At 36.5% G+C, this 19,336-nt stretch overlaps 1 protein-coding gene across 9 annotated transcripts in view; it reads left to right on the top strand.

The window, feature by feature from the left end:
- The window catches only part of DNAH14 (dynein axonemal heavy chain 14), a 378,420-nt gene that overhangs the window by 114,447 nt on the left and 244,637 nt on the right, over positions 1 to 19,336 (top strand). For 7 of the 9 annotated variants that reach the window (XM_070768034.1, XM_070768039.1, XM_070768038.1 and 4 more), the window contains 4 exons: positions 9,331 to 9,672; positions 14,024 to 14,393; positions 16,176 to 16,366; positions 18,648 to 18,893. In XM_070768034.1, coding sequence (XP_070624135.1) covers positions 9,331 to 9,672; positions 14,024 to 14,393; positions 16,176 to 16,366; positions 18,648 to 18,893 — 1,149 coding nt within the window. The remainder of the gene's footprint in view (positions 1 to 9,330; positions 9,673 to 14,023; positions 14,394 to 16,175; positions 16,367 to 18,647; positions 18,894 to 19,336) is intronic. The other 2 variants (XM_070768037.1, XM_070768040.1) reach the window with 2 other exon arrangements.

The following is a 19,336-nucleotide window of genomic DNA, read 5'->3' on the forward strand; positions in this document are numbered from 1 at the left end:
ATTTCTGTAATAATTAGTGATGTTGAACATCTTTTCATGTGACTATTGGCCATTTGCATGCCTTCAGTGGAAAAAAGTCTATACAGCTCTTCTGCCCATTTTTAAATTGAACTGTTTGTTTTTCCATTGTTGAGTTGTATGAGTTCTTTATATATTTTGGATCTTCACCCCTTATCAGATTTAAGGTTTACAAATATCTTCTTCCATTGAGTAAGTTGTTTGTTTTTTTTAATTTTTTCATGGTTTCCTTTCCTGTGCAGAAGCTTTTTAGTTTGATGTTATCCCATTTGTTTATATCTGATTTTGTTTTCTTTGCCTGAGGAGAAAAATATTAAGAGAAATGTCAAAGAGTTTACTGCCCATGTTTCCTTCTAGGATTTTTATGGTTCAGGTCTTACATTCAAGTTTTTAATCGATTTTGAGTTGATTTTTGTGTGTGGTTTAAGGTAGTGGTCCAGCTTCACTCTTTCACGTATGGCAGGTCAATTTTCCCAAAACTTATCAGATAGACTTTTCATTTTCCATTGTATGTTCCTTGCTCCTTTATTATAAATTAATTGTCCATATATATGTGGGTTTATTTCTGGGCTGTCATTTTTGTTCCATTGATCTATGTATCTTGTTTTATGCCAGCACTCTGCTGTTTGAATTACTGTAGCTGTGTAATATGTTTTAAAATGAGAAAGTGTGATGGCTCTGGCTGTGTTTTTTTCTCAGGATTGCTTTGCTTATTTGGGGTCTTTTGTAATTCCATATAAATTTTAGGATTTTTTCCTAGCTCTGTGGAAAATGTCACACATATTTTGATAGGGATTGCTTTGAGTCTGTAGATTGTCTTAGGTAATAGGGACATTTTAACATTAATTCTCCCAATCTATAAGCATGAAATACTTTTCCATTTCTTTGTGTCTTCTTCAGTTTCTTTCATTAATGTCTTACAGTTTTCAGCATACAGCTTTCATGTGTCTGGTCAAATTTACTTTTATGCATTTTATTTCCTTGGTATGATTTTAAATGAGATTGTTTTCTTAATTTCTCTTTATACTAATTCATTTTTACTATATATAAGCACAACAGATTCTTCTGTATTGATTTTAAGGCCTAGAATTTCACTGTATTCATTTATTATTTGTAATATTTTGTGTGGAGTCTTTTGGGTTTCATATATATAAAATCATGTTTTCCACAGATAGTAATAGTCTTTGTTCCTATTTTCCAAGTTGGATACATTTTATTTTCCTTCTACAATTGCTTTGGCTAGGAATCCCTGTGTTATGTTGAATAGAACTGGTAAGAGTGAGCATCCTTTGCTTGTTCAGAATTTAGCAGGAAGACTTTCACCTTATTACCATTGAGTGTTATATTGCCCTTGGATTTGTTGTATGGTGCTTCCCGGGTAGCACTAGTGTTAAAGAACATGCCTAGCAGTACAGGTAGATGTAAGAGACATGGGTTCGATCCCTGGATTGGAAATACCTCCTGGAGGAGGGCACAGCAGCCCACTCCAGTATTCTTGCCTGGAGAATCCCAAGGACAGAGGAGCCTGGGAGGCTCCAGTCTGTGAAGTTGCACAGTGTCTGACACGACTGAAGAGACTAAGCATGCATGCATGGCCTTTATTATGTTGAGATATGTTCCCTCTAGATGCATGTTGCTGTGAGTTTTTACAATGAATGAATGTTGAATTTTATCAAATGCTTTTACTACATCTATTGCGATGATCACATGGTTTTTGTCTTTTGTTTTCTTGATGTGCTGTATCACTTTGATCGATGTGTATAAATGGAACCATTGTGACCCTGGAATGAATAAAACTTGATCATGGTGCATGATCCTTTTTATGTGTTGTTAGATTTTGTTTGCTAATATTTTGTTGAGGATTTTTGCATCTATATTCATCAGAACTGTTGGCATGTAATTTTCTTTTTTGGTAATGTTTTGGTCTGGTTTTGGTATCAGATGATTGGGACCTCATAGAATGAATTTGTGGAGAAGGTAATGGCAACCCACTCCAGTACTTTTGCCTGGAAAATCCCATGGATGGAGGAGCCTGGTAGGCTGCAGTCCATGGGGTAGCTAAGAGTTGGACATGACTGAGCGACTTCACTTTCACTTTTCACTTTCCTGCATTAGAGAGGGAAATGGCAACCCACTCCAGTGTTCTTGCCTGGAGAATCCCAGGGGCGGGGGAGCCTCGTGGGCTGCTGTCTCAGGGGTCACACAGAGTCGGACACGACTGAAGTGACGAAGCAGCAGCAGCAGCAGAATGAATTTGGGGATGTTCTGTTCTCTTCAGATTTTGGGGAGAGTTTGAGAATGATAGGTATAAGTTCTTTGTATGTTTGTAAGTTCTTCCCTGTGAAGCTATTCTGTCTTGGACCTCTGTTTGCAGGGAGTTTTTTAAAATTACAGATTCTGTTCCAATTCTAATAATTGATCTATAAATTTTCTGTTTCTTCTTGATTCAGTTTTGGCAGGCTTTATGTTTCTAGGAATTTGTCTGTTTCTTCTGGGTTGTCCATTTTGTTGGCATGCACTTTACATGCCTCCTCCTGAGAAACCCGTGTGCAGATCAAGAAGCAACGATTAGAACTGGACATGGAATAACAGACTGGTTCCAAATTGGGAAAGGAGACTGTCAAGGCTGTACATTGTCACCCTGATTATTTTACTTATATGCAGAGTATACCATGCAAAATGCTGGGCTGGATGAAGCACAAGCTGGAATCAAGATTGCCAGAAGAAATATCATTAACTTCATATATGCACATGACACCACCCTAATGACCAAAAGTGAAGAGAAACTAAAGAGCCTCTTGATGAAAGTGAAAGAGGAGAGTGAAAAAGCTGGCTTAAAACTCAACATTCAAAAAACGAAGATCTTGGCATCCGGTCCCATCACTTCATGGCAAATCGATGGGGAAACAATGGAAACTGACAGACTTTATTTTCTAGGCTCCAGAATCACTGTGGATGGTGACTGCAGCCATGAAATTTAAAAAAAAAAAAAAATGCTTGCTCCTTGGAAGAAAACCTATGACAAACATAGACAGCATATTAGAAAGAAGGGACATCACTTTGCTAGCAAAGGTCCATATAGGCAAAGCTATGATTTTTCCAGTAATCATGTACAGATGTGAGAGATCATGTACAGACCAACAAGAAGGCTGATACAGAAGAACTGACGCTTTCAAATTGTGGTGCTGGAGAAAACTCTTGAGAGTCCCTTGGACTGCAAGGAGATCAAACCAGTCAATTCTAAAGGAAATCAGTCCTGAATATTTGTTGGAAGGACTGATGCTGAAGCTCAGGCTCCAATACTGTGGCCACTAGATGCAAAGAGTTTACTCATTGGAAAAGAACTGATGCTGGGAATGATTGAAGGCAGAAGAGCATGACAGAGGATGAGATGGTTGGTTGGCATCAACGACTCAATGAACATGAGTTTTAGCAAACTTGGAAATAGTGAAGGACAGGGAAGCCTAGCATGCTGCAGTCAATGGGGTTGCAGTCAGACACTACTGAGAAACTGAACAACTGTTCATAGTCTTTTCTTATGGTTTTCTGTATTTCTGTGACATCAGTTGTTGTTTCTCATCTTTCTTATTTTGTTTATTTAATCATGTCTCTTTTCTTCTTGGTGAGCCTGTCTAGAGGAGATTTGTTGATTTTGTTTATCCTTTAAAAAAAACATCTCTTGGATTTATTTATTTTTCTTTTTTTTATCTTAATTTAATTTTTTCACTCTCTTTTTTATTTCCTTCCTTCAGCTGACTTAATTTTTATTTGTTCTTTTTCTAATTCATTTAGGTGGTAGGCAGGTTGCTTGAGATTTTTCATATCTTTTGAATAAAGCTTGTGTCATTATGAATTTTCTTCTTAGAACTGCTTTTGCTGTATCCCATAGATGTTGATAGTAATGTTTTCATTATTTGCCTAGAGTTATTTTTTATTTCCTATTTTATTTCCTCATTGACTCATTCTTTTTTTAGTATCAAGTGTTTAGTCACCATGTAATTGTGGTTTTTTGCTTGTTTTCTTTCTATGGATGATTTCTAGTTTCATGCCATTGTGGTCAGAAAAGATACTTTAAATAATTTCTATCTTCTTAGTTTGTTGAGGCTTATTTTGTGTACTAATATGTGGTCTATCCTAGAGAATGTTCCATATGTGCTTGAAAATAATGTGCATTTTGTTTGTTTTTTTGATACAGTGTCTTGTAGATATCAATTCTTGTTATTTAGCTGCTAAGTCGTGTTCAAATTTTTGCAACCCTGTTGATTGTAGCCCTCCAGGCTCTTTTGTTCATGAGATTTCCCAGGCAAGAATACTGGAGTAGGTTGCCATTTCTTTCTCCAAGGGAGCTTCCCAACCCAGAGATCAAACCTGCATCTCCTCCAGTGGCAGGTGGATTTTTTTTTTTTTTTTTTTTTACCACTGAGCTACCTGGGAAATCCATAATTCCTGAAGAAAATCAACCCCAAATATTCACTGGAAGGACTGTTGTTGATGCTGAAGCTCCAATACTTTGGCCATTGGATGTGAAGAGCTGACTCATTGGAAAAGACCCTGATGCTGGCAAAGATTGAGGGCAAGAGGAGAAGAGGGTGGCAGAGGATGACATGGTTAGATAGCATCACCAATTCAGTGGACATGAATTTGAGCAAACTCCAGGAGATAGTGGAGGACAAGAGGAGCCTGGTGTACTACAGTCCATGGGGTCACAAAGAGTTGGATACAACTGAACAACAACAACAAAGTTTATATCCTTATCCTCTCTATACTTAAGCACCTTTATCTGTAAATTGGGGATAATATTTGTAATTGACCTACAGAAGTTGTGAGAATTAAAGAAGTTAATGATTGCAAAGCTCTTTTACCCTTTCTGGCACATAGTGAACTTATGTGAGTTACTTCTACAGTTAGAAGAATCATTGTTATTAGTTCCAGAAAGTTGTTTCTGAGCTATATGTATTTTTAGAAAGTGGTTCTGAAAGTTATGTTTATTTTTCTTCTTTCTGGCTTCTGCATGCCCCCAGGTGTGTTTTTATAAAGGGAAGTAGCTTCCCTTTATATAGTTAAGGAAATTCCCTTATTTGCATAAGAGTTCCTAACTTGATATGTGTTTTTTAATCATAAGTTAACTTTATCAAATCCTTATTCTTTTTATCTGTTGTGATAATCATGCAGTTGTTTTCCTTTAACCTTTTAATGCAGTTAATTACATTAATTGACTTTCTAAGTTTAATTTCATATCTGAATCAATAGATATACCTTACCAGTGTGCACATGCACATAGATATATTGCTACATTATTTTTTAAATTTTGCCTTTATGCTTGCTTATAAGTGAAATTGGTCTGTAATTTTCTTTTCTTTTACAATCCTTAACTGAATGTACTACTAGTGACAAAAAGGAAGTTTGGGAATATTTCATGTCTTTCTACTACTCTCTTCTATAAAAATGTAATTATCTGTTTTCTTTGGGATATGAGTTTAAGATATTTTTCTGGAATTTAATTGGGATTTGTGGTTGGAGTCAGGACAGTTGTCTTTACTCAGTCTTATATTGTGAGCATTTTCAGTAAAATTCAGCAGGCATCATTATAAACCCATTACTAAATTATTTTATTTGATTCTCAAAACTGTAATGAGGACACCAAGTTTATTAAAGTAAAGCTACTTTGGTTCATGCAGTTAGTAAATATTGGAACTAGGATTCAAACACAGGTCTCTCTGACTTTAAAGTCAGTTCATATTAACCCTGTGATAAAAATGTATATTCAAGAGCAGGTTCACGTATGTGCATGTGCACACATATATACCCATACACCATAAAATGGATACAATTTCTGCTTGGTTAGCATAATTATCTCTAGGTGGTGAAGTAATAGGTATTTTTATTTTATAAAGTTTTTTATTGCTGTTTTTGCATGAGCATATAGTCAAGTAGAATAAGTATTTAAAAAATTAGAACATACACAAGCAATTCAAGGCTGTGAGCTGAAAATTAAACTGATATTGATTCCAGAATTATGATTACTCATCAAGAGCCCTTGAAACATGAGGGAAACTATGGTAAAATTGTAATTTAAGTATAGGAATTTAATTCTTTTGAAAATCTAATGGAATGATATACAAATACTTATAAAAAGTGTGGATGTAATATATACACATATATATGGGCTTCCCTGATGTTAAAGAATCCACTTGCAATTTGGGACACATAGGTTCGATCCCTGGGTTAAGAAGATCCTCTGGGGGAGGGCACGGCAACCCACTTCATTATTCTTGCTTGGAGAATCTCCATGGACAGAGGAGCCTGGCAAGCTAAAGTTCATGGGGTTGCAAAGAGTTGGACATGACTGAGCGACTAAGCACACCACAGCACACACATACATTTGTGCATATATTTGTAATGACTGCGTATACTTACAATGGATACAAACAGGATTTGGAATCAGATTTGGGCTTGAATTATAGCTCTGTAACTCACTAAATTTCATATTTTAGGCTTATTAATCCTTCTGAAACTCAGTTTCCCTCTTTGCAGACTAGAGAAAATAACACTCAAGTAGTAAATATGTTTTTTAAAATTTCTTAAATTGAAGAAAGTAGGGAAAACCACTAGACCATTCAGGTATGACCTAAATCAAATCTCTTATGATTATACAGTGGAAGTGACAAATAGATTTAAGGCATTAGATCTGATAGACAGAGTCCCTGAAGAACTATGGACGGAAGTTCGTGACACTGTACAGGAGGCAGGGATCAAGATCATCCCCAAGGAAAAGAAATGCAAACAGGCAAAATAGTTGTCTGAAGAGGACTTACAAATAGCTGTGAATAAAAGAGACATGAAAGGCAAAGGAGAAAACAAAATATATATCCATGTGAATGCAGAGTTCCAAAGAATAGCAAGGAGACATAAGAAAGCCTTCCTCAGCAATCAATGCAAAGAAATAGAGAAAAACAATAGAATGGGAAAGACTAGAGATCTCTTTAAGAAAATCAGAGATACCAAGGGAACATTTCATGCAAAGATGGGCTCAATAAAGGACAGAAATGGTATGGACCTAACAGAAGCAGAAGATATTAAGAAGAGGTGGCAAGAATACACAGAAGAACTATACAAAAGAGATCTTCATGACCCAGATAATCATGATGGTGTGATCACTCAACTAAAGCAAGACATCCTGGAATGCAAATTCAAGTGGGCCTTAGGAAGCATCACTACAAACAAAGCTAGTGGACTTGATGGAATTCCAGTTGAGCTATTTCAAATCCTAAAAGATGATGCTTTGAAAGTGCTGTACTCAATATGCCAGCAAATTTGAAAAATGCAGCAGTGGCAACAGGACTGGAAAAGGTCAGTATTCATTCCAATCCCAAAGAAAGGCAGTGCCAAAGAATGCTCAAACTGCTGCACAATTGCACTCATATAAGTAATGCTCAAAATTCACCAAGTCAGACTTCAATAGTACTTGAACCGCGAACTTCCAGATGTTCAAGCTGGATTTAGAAAAGGCAGAGGAACCAGAGATCAAATTGCCAACATCCACTGGATCATCAAAAAAGCAAGATAAGTCCAGAAAAACATCTACTTCTGCTTTATTGACTATGCCAAAGGCTTTGACTGTGTAGACCACAACAAACTATGGAAAATTCTGAGAGATGGGAATACCAGATCACCTGACCTGCCTCTTGAGAAATCTGTATGCAGGCCAGGAAGTAACAGTTAGAACTGAACATGGAACACAGACTGGTTCTAAATCGGGAAAAGATTATGTCAAGGCTATATATTGTCACCCTGCTTATTTAACTTATATGCAGAGTACATCATGAGAAACGCTGGGCTGGATGAAGCACAAGCTGGCATCAAGATTGCCAGGAGAAATATCAATAACCTCAGATATGCAGATGACATCACCCTTATGGCAGAAAGCAAAGAAGAACTAAAGAGCCTCATGATGAAAGTGAAAGAAGAGAGTGAAAAAGTTGGCTTAAAACTCAATATTCAAAAAAAAACAACAACTCAATATTCAGATCATGGCATCTGATCCCATCACTTCATGGAAAATAGGTGGGGAAACAGTGGAAACAGTGAGAGACTTTATTTTTTTGAGCTCCAAAATCACTGCAAGTGGTTAAAAGATACTGGATCCTTGGAAGAAAACTTATGACCAACCTAGACAGCATATTAAAAAGCAGAGACATTACTTTGCCAACAAAGGTCCATAGAGTCAAAGCTATGGTTTTTCCAGTAGTCGTGTATGGATGTGAGAGTTGGACTACAAAGAAAGCTGAGCACCAAAAAACTGATGCTTTTGAACTGTGGTGTTGAAGAAAAGTCTTGAGAATCCCTTGGACAGCAAGGAGATCCAACCAGTACATCATAAAGAAAATCAGTCCTGAATATTCATTGAACAGATTGATGTTGAAGCTGAAAGTCCAATACTTTGGCCACCTGATGTGAAGAACTGAGTCATTTGAAAAGACCCTGATGCTGGGGACGATTGAAGGCAGGAGGAGAAGGGGACGACAGAGGGTGAGATGGTTGGATGGCATCACCGACTCAATGGACATGAGTTTGAGTAAAATCCAGGAGTTGGTGATGGACAGGGAGGCCTGGCGTGCTGCAGTCCATGGGATCGCAAAGAGTCGGACACGACTCAACAATTGAACTGAACTGACTGAGTAAACATGCTGTCAAAACAAAATCAGATCGTGTACATAAAGAACATAACATATAAATGCTCAAAAAAATGGGAGCAATTATTACGCACCATTCACATTTCAGTCATAGCCTTGTTACTACTACCACATTTACTTCTTAGAACAGATTTACTCATAACAGTCCTTATTTATGTCTCATGTGCATGCATGCTGAGTTGCTCAGTCGTGTCTGATTTTTGCAACCCCATGAGCTGTAGCCTGCCAGGCTCTTCTGTCCATGGAAATACTGGACACAGGAATACTAGGGTGGTTTGTCATTCCCTTCTCCAGAGGATCTTCCCGACCCAGGGATCAAACCTGGGTCTCCTGCATTGCCAGCAGACTCTTTACCATCTGAGCCACCAGAGAAACTGTCTTTATGTCTTAGCAGCATTTATTTTATGTGCAGATTACATTCAAGTTCCTTCTGTTAACAATAGAAAGGATTTGATCTTGTTAATGCTCTGGTATTTAAGCAATACTTAGAATAGTGTCTAGATGATGTCTTTTTTTTGAAATTATAATTATGTAAGTTAGTGAAAGATATTGAGTAACTACTTTTCTAAAATAATGAAAAATCATTATATAATTGTAATTGATTTGTTAATGATTTTAGGTTATAGACTCATCCTTGCAGAAGCTGGAATATACTCCCACTGAAATAGAAGAATTTTTGGAATATTTTACTTTTTTGGATGCAATTTCTTCAAAAATATCTAAGTTAGAAAAAGAGTACACAATAGTTGCTCAGCTGTATTCTGTTGTAAGGTATTACCAGATCCATGTTTCAGAAGAGCAAATTGCCATTTATAAAATCCTTCTCATCAAGTTTGGTCAACTAAAAACTTCTGTGAAGTTAAGCGAAACAAATAAAGATGCTGCTATTTCTAAATTCAGAGACAATTTGGAATCATACATCACTGGTCTACGTATTGAAGTTAGTAATTTAAAAGCCAAAGTAAGTTTTGTTTCTCATTATGTAAGCCTAGCATATAGGTATTTCCTTTCTGTGGAATCTTAAGTAAATAATTTAGTCCAAGTATTCTTAACCTGGAATCCACAGACATAATTTTGATTTGTGAATTTGAATGAGAAGTGAAATTATGTGTCTGTTCTCACTAACCTCTAACTGAAGTTTAGCATTTTCTCCAACTTTGAGTTAATGTAGACAAGCAACAGTAAAGTGGTGATTTTTTTCCATAGGCTTCAACAGACTGCTAAAGTTGGCGCATGACATAAACAGAGCTAAAAAAAACCCTGGATACTTTTTGGGCCTTAGTCTAGGCCAAACGATAATAATTCCAGCTTCACTCACTTATGAGGAGCAAACTACAATAAACACCAACATTTACTGAGCTTTAACTAAACGTCAGTAACCATGCTACGTGCTTTATTGTTTTTCTGCATGAAAACAAACAAACACCTGAGTTTTAAAGAGGTTAACTAACTTGCTTAAGATCACAGTGAGGGCTAGGGCTCCAGAATCCTTGCTTCTTTTCACTCCCCTCTATCCCCACCACCATTACAAGTTACTATTATCATATTTATTCAATATATTTTGGTACCTAATATGTATTAAGCACAATATTATGTATTACAATTAGTTGCTTTAAAAATTTTCTGCATCTATGCAGAATCTATACTGGCCTCACACAAATAAAATAAAGGTGAAAAAATAGGCATATGAGAGTACTTGAATGCATTCAATTGCAATCTTTAAAATATTACGAGAAATTTCATATGCATGTGTACCAAGGTTTCTAGTTCACCCTATTTATATGTTAAGTGTACTAGGTTGGACACTGAGATGGAATATCTGTGTTACAGTAGGTTCATTGGAAAGTGCTTCTGGCAACAGTGTGAGGGCTTGAAGTAATCAAGGTTGGACAGAAGGAAAAATTGAACTCTAGTGTCATTGCCATGTAGGTTTCATAGGATCCTATGCTCTATGCTTAGTTGCTCAATTGTGTCTGACTCTTTGCAACCCTGTGGACTGTAGCCCACCAGGCTCCTCTGTCCATGGGGATTCTCCAGGCAAGAATACTGGAGTGGGTTGCCATGCCCTCCTCCAGGGGATCTTTCCAGCCCCGGGATTGAACCCAGGTCTCCTGCATTGCGGGGAGATGCTTTACCATCTGAGCAACCAGGGGAATCTCTAAATTGGAATGACTCTGCAGAGTTATCCTGAATGAAGACAAAAGGGCTGGTTCTTTACACATCCATGATGGAGCTATAAGTGAAAGTGAAAGTGAAGTCGCTCAGTCGTGTCCGACTCTTTGTGACCCCATGGACTGCAGCCTACCAGGCTCCTCCGTCCATGGGATTTTCCAGGCAAGAGTACTGGAGTGGGTTGCCATTGCCTTCTCCTTGGATGGAGCTATAGAGGGGGTGTAATCTTGTGTGACTTTTTGGTAAAGGGCAACCCCTGGAGAGGGTCTCAGCTAGAGTAAGCATCTATCTTTAGGTTCACTGATTCTTTCTTCTATCATCTGCATGCTATTATTGAATCAAATCCAATGAACTTCTACTTTTGTTTATTGTGTTTCTCAGTTCTAAAATTTTCATTTGATTTTTAATTATATCTTTTTTTATTTTTCTTTGCTAAGACTTTCTATTTTCCCAATGGCTTCAAGAATATACATTATTTCTATGCAGCATTGTTATAAAACCTGCTTTATATTCTTTGTCAGATAATTCTAACATCTGTGTCATCTAGACATTGGTGTCTGTTGATTATTTTTTCCCATGTGAGTTGAGGTTTTCCTGGTTTTTTGTATATGGAGTAATATTGGATTAAATATTATGCTCTAAAGTTCTGTTTCATACCTAAATGCCATGTTGGTATTTTTGTTTTAGAAAACTGTTGACCTAGTCAGATTCAGGTCCCAAGTTCCAACCCACTTTCTTTGGGCTGTGGGTTTCTTTCCATTGTTATTTCCATTATCAATATCTCTAAGGTGCTGTTCAGACCATGTGTGTGCCGTCCAGTGGTCAGTATTATTCTGGGTAGTGGTATGTTAGTTTAATCTCAGAGTCTTTGATGTGCTGAATAGGATCAGATCTATATGTGTGTAGCTCAGCTGAGCCCAGGAGTTCACACAACTTTACGTAATTACTTTCCAGAGGTCCTTTCTGTTTACAGTCTTCTCCATATTTTCCAGATTCTCTGCACTCTTTTTTTCAGTCCTCTGTTAGAAAACTGGGACTTGTTACTGTACTCTGTCAACTTCCATAACTGCACCCACATCTGGGGCAAAGTAGTAGAACACAGAGAGAAAAAAATCAACAGGGTTGACCCTCCTTAGAACCACAGATTACCAAGACAGAAAGTAAAGTTCTCGTCTCTGAGTTTCAGCTCCTGAGGCTTCCATTGCCACCACCTTAAAATTGTTTGAGGACTGGGTTGTGAGAAAAAAGAAAAAGAGAGAGAAAGAGAGGATTTCCATACTCTGAGTATTAGGAGCTGTCAAAGAAAACCCAGAGTTGAACAGTAGTCAAAGTGGTTGGTAAAAACAGATTTTCATTCAGTATGATTGCAATAGGGGAAATGATCTGTTGTCTAGGATGAGCAGACACTGAGGATGGGAATTCTGGTTAAATTGACTTAGCAAGGTTCTTACTAAAACTTAATTTTATAAGGAAGTGCACATATGAGCCTAAAAGTTACAACCTACTTAGTAGTCAGTCAGAAAGAAAAGAAAGTGAAATCGCTCAGTCGTGTCTGACTCTTTGTGACCCCATGGAGCCTACCAGGTCCCTCTGTCCATGGGATTTTCCAGGCAATAGTACTGGGAGGTGGCGGGGAGTTGCCATTTGCTTCTCCAGGGGATCTTCCCGACCCAGAGATTGAACCCAGGTCTCCCGCATTGTAGACAGATGCTTTACCATCTGAGCCACCAGGGAGCCTGACTAAAGTTTGGTCAAGCAAAGAATCTTTGTCAGAACCTTTCTTGCTCCTCAAGTCAGAATTGGTAAGTTCTCCTAGAGCTCTCACTGGTTTTGCCTCCTGAAAATTCCTCCCAGGTTTCTAATACATTGAGCTTAGGTCAGGGAGAAAATGGTAAACTCATTGCTAATTTGGTAGCATTTCAAGTTACCATCTTCTTCCCCAATCTGCCTTCTACAATTTATTTTCAGGTTCCTCACCTCACTGCTCCCTCCATGTGTTCTGTCCAGGTTTCACTGGGAAAGACAGGGTGGGGCATATTTACTCCATCTTCTGATGGGTGCAATTACATAAACTTTTAAATTATTTTATTGGTATATTTAGTGACATATCATTCTGTGAAGATCTCAATTAGAATACTGCTGATAGAGTTGACAAAACTTTACCTCCATCTAAGCAACTAAGATTATTTCTCCAAGTATTCCCTCCCCTCCAAAGATAGCTCATATACAAACATAAATAAATATTAATGAATGGAAATTGCAGGAAAAGCCTAAAGAAAATTTTGTGATAATCCATTATATAAGCATCACTGATATAGATTATTCTAAACCCTCTCCATCATCACAGATACTGTTTCTCAATTGCTTAAGCTTTTGTGTTATGATTGCTATCAGTACTTGTTGGATGACCACACTACACATAACACAATGGTACATGCAGTTCCATAGGTTTGATTTTTTTTTGAAGAATAAGGTGGTAGGATCCAAATTCATTACTTCTTCCAACAGCTTTTATGTATGATACTAGGTTCTAAGAGGTATACAAAAATAAATAAGTGAAATTATCCTTAATCTGCAGAATTTTATAATGTAGTAAGAAATCAGAACAAAATTTTACTTATATTCCTCTTTGGAGGTTATTGTTGCAAATGTCCACAATTTTCTGTGCAGTGGGAAAACTAATAATATAAGGTAGCATGTGATAAACATCATTCAAATAATACCAAGTTCAGCTTCATCAGAAAAAGCAAGTAAGTTTTGGAGTGCAGGCTATCATAGGGCCCTACCCTGGAACTGCCACTTACCATTAGATGATGGGAACCTCTGAACTTCTTGAAAAATCATGGAAAATATAAATTATCTCTCAAATTTCTTGTATGTACTTAGTAAATAAGGTCTTCAATGTTACTTATCACAGGACCTGACATACAGAAAGTACACAAATTTTAGGTATTATTGTAATAAAAAAGAATTAAAATTAAGCATAATCATAAATAAGTATAAATTAAGGACAGTCTTTTCAGATAATGATTGCAAATAAAGTTTGTTGACACTTAGGTGGCATATTAAAATGCTGTCAATAAAACATGTTTAAGTTCAGAACATTACACCCTCCTAAAAATGTTTTATTATTTTTTTAGATAAGAAATTCTATTTTGTTATGTGCTAGTACTCCAGTGTCAACAGCAATGGAAATGATCCAGACTCTTTCAGAGGAAGCTGCAAGTTTAGCTGTCAAAGCTAAAACATATTCAAACTATCAGGATTGTTTCGATGATTCCCAGTCTCATATGAATTTTCTTAATATGGAAGAGCTTACACAAATTGTACTTTCAGATATTGCTGACATTGACTATGACTTAACCTTAAGGAAAATATTATGGGATGCACAAGAGGAATGGGGAACACTCTTTTGGGAATGGAGGAATAGCACTCTTGACAGTATTGATACAGAATCAGTATATAGAAATGTTTCAAAATGGATGCAAATAATCTTTGTACTAGAAAAAGGTAAAGTGTCTTTCTCAAGTTTTTCTACTTAAGATTACACAAAAATGGCTACTAGACCAGCAAGATCATTGTCCTTGGCTTTGTTACTTTACCTGTTCCAAGGACTGACCATTAATGACTGAAAAGACAGTACAAGAGTATAGGTAGGAATCACTTCCTGAAGCAAGAAAGAGATTAAAACTTTGGAAAAAAATTTTTAATTAATTAGTAACAATTTTGTATCTGTTAAAAATTGATTCTCTAGGTAGAACCCCAAATACTTCCACCTGATTCTGGCTCTTAGAACCACGGATGTTTTGATGTTAAGGACCCACCTTCAAGCCCTCACTGTGTGTGCAGATAGTATACTTTGGCCAATGCGAGAAACAGCCAGAGTCATTTTGATAGGTTTTCCTTCTGCTAATCATCAAATTTGAAATCTTGCCAACACAGAGATGCTGTGTTGCACACAGAATTTTGCAAGCAATTCTGTAAAATCAAATCCTTTCCAAATAGAAAGCTTTATTCCACTTGGCAAGATAATGCTTTTATTTTTAAAATTCCTCTGATCTCTCAGCTATACCTTAAGCTATAGTTTTTTTTATAGTTTTTTTTGTTTTATTGTTTTTTTTTCCTTTCAAGGAAAACACCTTATTTTGCTTGTTTTTAAATTATATAAGAAATATGACTATCACAGAAACTGTAGAAAAGAGAAAAATTGGGGACAAATCACCCAGAGTGTTAAAGCAACACAACACTCATTTTGTGCATTCTCTTTCAATATTGTGTCATATATCTGTTTCAGAGAGCAACATATAAAGTAACAAGTAGATAAAACGTTTTTTATCCATAGTTTCCCAGATTAAATCTTGTTCACCACAGTATAGACTTGCAAAAAACTTATTCTCATCTTTTTATCTGATCAAGTCTTGAAATACACTTTGTTATTCAACATAGCTTTATAAAATAAGTCTCATCTGTACCAATTGGATAGTCAAGAATATGCGTATAGTTTTCAGTTCTCTCAAGTGCCCTACTTTGGCTATTTCTCTGTCTCCTCCCTCTTTTATAAATTGAGTAAAAGGTTATCAGGGTTGGACCTTCAGCTGCACAGGTTTTGAGTCCTGCACCCTTTGTGTGTGCTGTGCTTAGTCACTCAGTCGTGTCCGACTCTTTGCAACCCTGTGGACTGTAGCCCACCAGGCTCCTCTGTCCATAGGGATTCTCCAGGCAAGAATACTGGAGTGGGTTGCCATGCTCTCCTCAAGGGGATCTTCCCGACCCAGGAATCTGTATTGTGGTGTGGTGTTAATGCCAGAGGAAAGATCAGTTCTGGTCTATGGCAAAGTTTTTACCTTCATTTTCTACATTTCAATGTAAAGATATATTCTTTATGAAATGATAGTGATTGGCTTTTTCCCTTAATGTTCTTTTAATGAGCAGAATTGAAAAGCCCCAAAACCAAAATAGTCTTTTGAATTATTTGTGTGTACCTCTCTGTCTGTATGTCTATCTTGTCAGGGAAAATCTGGGAAACCCTGTGGTAACTAGCTATCTCTAGTATCAAATTTTGCAAAATAACTTGTTCTGATAGTTTGGGGTTTTATTCACTAGTCCTGATTAACTATTTCCCTTTATTTTAATCCATGCTTGATTCTTATGGGAGAGTGATGTTAATAAGCCTCATTATTTTAGTACAGATTAATAACTGATAAAGCAGTATTACATTAAATAGCAAATTTGTTTTCTGGCTTAGAAAATGTGGACTGTATGATAAAGCTGCTGACCCATTGCTTCTTATAGGTCTACCTAAAAATGACATGGTGACACATCTTAAGCAATCAGTGATAGATTTTAAACAAGAGCTGCCAATCATTATAGCACTAGGAAACCCCTGTCTCAAGCCAAGGCATTGGGAGGCTCTCCAGGAGATTATTGGAAAGTCAGTGTCTCTTGATAAAAACTGTACAGTAGAGAATCTTTTAGCACTCAAGGTAAGTTAAATAGTTTGAAATAAAGTTGGCATAGCAGAAGGCCCAAATTTAAGTAGGCAAGTAAATCTACAAGGAGTAGGAAATGAAAAATAAGACGTTTATGGAATGTTAGGAAAAGTAGGAGCGTAATGTATTAGTAGATGGGTGATGCTTCATTGATGATAGTTTAGTACAGATTAATAACTGATAAAACTAGTATTACATTGAATAGTAAATTTGCTTTTTGGTTTAAAAATATGATGTACATATTATAAGCATAAGCCATTCATCGTGCCATTCATAGGTGATTCAAAAACAGTAATACTGGTTTTCATGCATAACAAATGAAATTAAATTAGTGTTTTTATTTAACAGTGATACTTCTTGTGGAGAGTAAATTTTATAGGAATACAATCAAAACTACAGTATTTATATAAAATGAAGATATATTAAGAGCATGTTAGGGTGGCCCTACAAATAATTTGATATTCTACTTAAAATATACAATTAGCAGCTATTTGATTTACCTGTAGGTTTTGTTATAAAAATAAAATTTTACTATGATTTTCATGGTTAAAATTTTTCTATTTTCGTGTGTAGTTTACAATAAGCTTCATTTATATTTTATGTTCCACAGTTGACAATGTCTAGTATAACCAAAATAATATTTTATGCCTATAATTTTCTACTAAATGATTTGCTATAATGAGGAAATGAAGAAAATTTTTTAATTAGACAAGAATTTTAAAAGTGAACTTTATTTTAAAAATTAATTTATATCTCTAGCCCTAAATTCAGCTGCCCTCCTGAACTCATAGATTCAGCTGCCCTCCTGAACTCATAGATCCACCTCCGCTTATATGTCTAAAAAGTATCTCAAAGTTAACATGTCAAAAATGCACTTCTCTTTCTCCATCTCCAAAGTTCCACTCTTCCTTTATCCTCCCCATCTTAGTTAATGGCACCTCCACTTTTTTTCTAGTTACTTAAGCTAAAAATGATGAAATAATCTTTGAATCCTCTCTTGCTCTCTTTCCTCATCCCATCTAAATGTTGCATCCTTCCCTGGATCATTATCAGAGTATCCTAACTGAACTATGGTCCAAGAGTGAATTCATCAAAATATCTAGATAGTTTCAGACTATTTAATCAGTGCCAATGAGCATTCCAAAAATCTGGCACAATTTCAACAGTCAGTTCAGTCGCTCAGTCATGTCCGACTCTTTGCGACCCCATGAATCACAGCCTCCCTGTCCATCACCAACTCCCGGAGTTCACCAAACTCATGTTCATCGAGTCGGTGATGCCATCCAGCCATCTCATCCTCCTTCATCCCCTTCTCCTCCTGCCCCCAATCCCTCCTAGCATCGGGGTCTTTTCCAGTGAGTCAGCTCTTTGCATCAGGTGGCCAAAGTACTGGCGTTTCAACTTCAACATCAGTCTTTCCAATGAACACAAAGGACTGATTTCCTTTAGGATGGACTCGTTGGATCTCCTTGCAGTGCAAGGGACTCTCAAGAGTCTTCTCCAACACCACAGTTCAAAGGCATCAATTCTTCAGCACTCAGCTTTCTTTATAGTCCAACTCTCACATCCATACATGACTACTGGAAATAAATGGAGATATTAAATAGAATGACATATGGGGAACAGCAGTAGAATCTTCTTTCAGCGATAAAAACAAGAAGGGCAGCTAGTTAATTCCAAGATGCAGAGAAGAGCAGGTCTCCAAGTATCTCTGTTCTGGTGATTGAATCTGGAGATAATATATCAAGATTTTGTCCAATGGAAATTGGCAGTCAGTGCACATGGAAAGGTCTGTAAATACTCCATTAAAGTATTTTGAGAGGCATTTATCCTTATGGAGCTGTGTCAAAGTGAAGCCATGGAAAGCTGTGCCCATTAGAGTTATATTCTCTCAGACTGTTATATCCCAAGAATTATCATAGAAAGTAAAAACTTGTCACAGAATAATTAAGCAATTGGCATTAGTGCAGAGAAAAGAAATCTGAAAGAAATAATGCTATCTGCAGATCTGCAGAAGGTGCTGTTAACTCTTTTTTACGCTGACTAGAATCAGAAGAAATAAATACTGAGTCAGAAGTTTTCACTGAGCAAGAAGAATGTGAAATAGAATGGTTAAAAACTGAAAAGGGCTGCTTCATGAAAGTTAGACCATGAAGTCTCTGGTTAGGATATAAACCTAATTGGAATCAAATTTTCAACACATTCATTTAAATCTTCCGTTTTAAATGTATCAGGAATTATTTGCTCCATTGGATATTAAATTTTTTTGTTTTAGATGTTTCAGTATGAAAATGAAATAAATGAGATATCAACCTCAGCAACTAGTGAAGCCGCTCTTGAAAAAATGCTGTATAAGGTTATTGATCTTTGGAACACTACTCCTTTACATTTAGTTCTTCATCACACCGAGGCTTACTCTATCCTAATAATTTCATCTATAGATGATATATTAGTTCAGCTGGAAGAGTCTCAAATCATACTTGCCACAGTTAAAGGATCTTCCTATCTCGGGCCCATTAAGGTAAATATTACGGCAGAGAGAAATGTCTCAACTGTCTGTAGTTTTATCACTTTAATTTTTGCATCGTGTAAGCTTTTGAATGTATAAATCATTCATGTACTTGTATAGAAGAGAGATTGAATATTTAGCATTTTAAATATTAAATATAACTTTTTATGGCAACACTAATTATTCATCAGGAAATGTCAGAAACTTTAATTTGGGCAGACAAGGTAAATTGACATCAAATTAAAAATATGACCATTTAAACCATGGTTTTTTCCAGCAGCAGCACTGCTGCTAGATACAGCCACAGTTCTGACAGTCCTCATGCCAAAACTGTTGCCTTGAGATTCTTTTTGCTGAAGTGATATGTTTCATTTTCATTCCCTGTGCTATTTGTCTCAAAGGTTAATCCCACCTCTATATTTGTGTATCCTTACCATTATTTTAACAGCTTATAT

The sequence above is a fragment of the Bos indicus genome, chromosome 16 (assembly GCF_029378745.1).
Source record: "Bos indicus isolate NIAB-ARS_2022 breed Sahiwal x Tharparkar chromosome 16, NIAB-ARS_B.indTharparkar_mat_pri_1.0, whole genome shotgun sequence".
Classification (NCBI taxonomy): Eukaryota; Metazoa; Chordata; class Mammalia; order Artiodactyla; family Bovidae; genus Bos; species Bos indicus.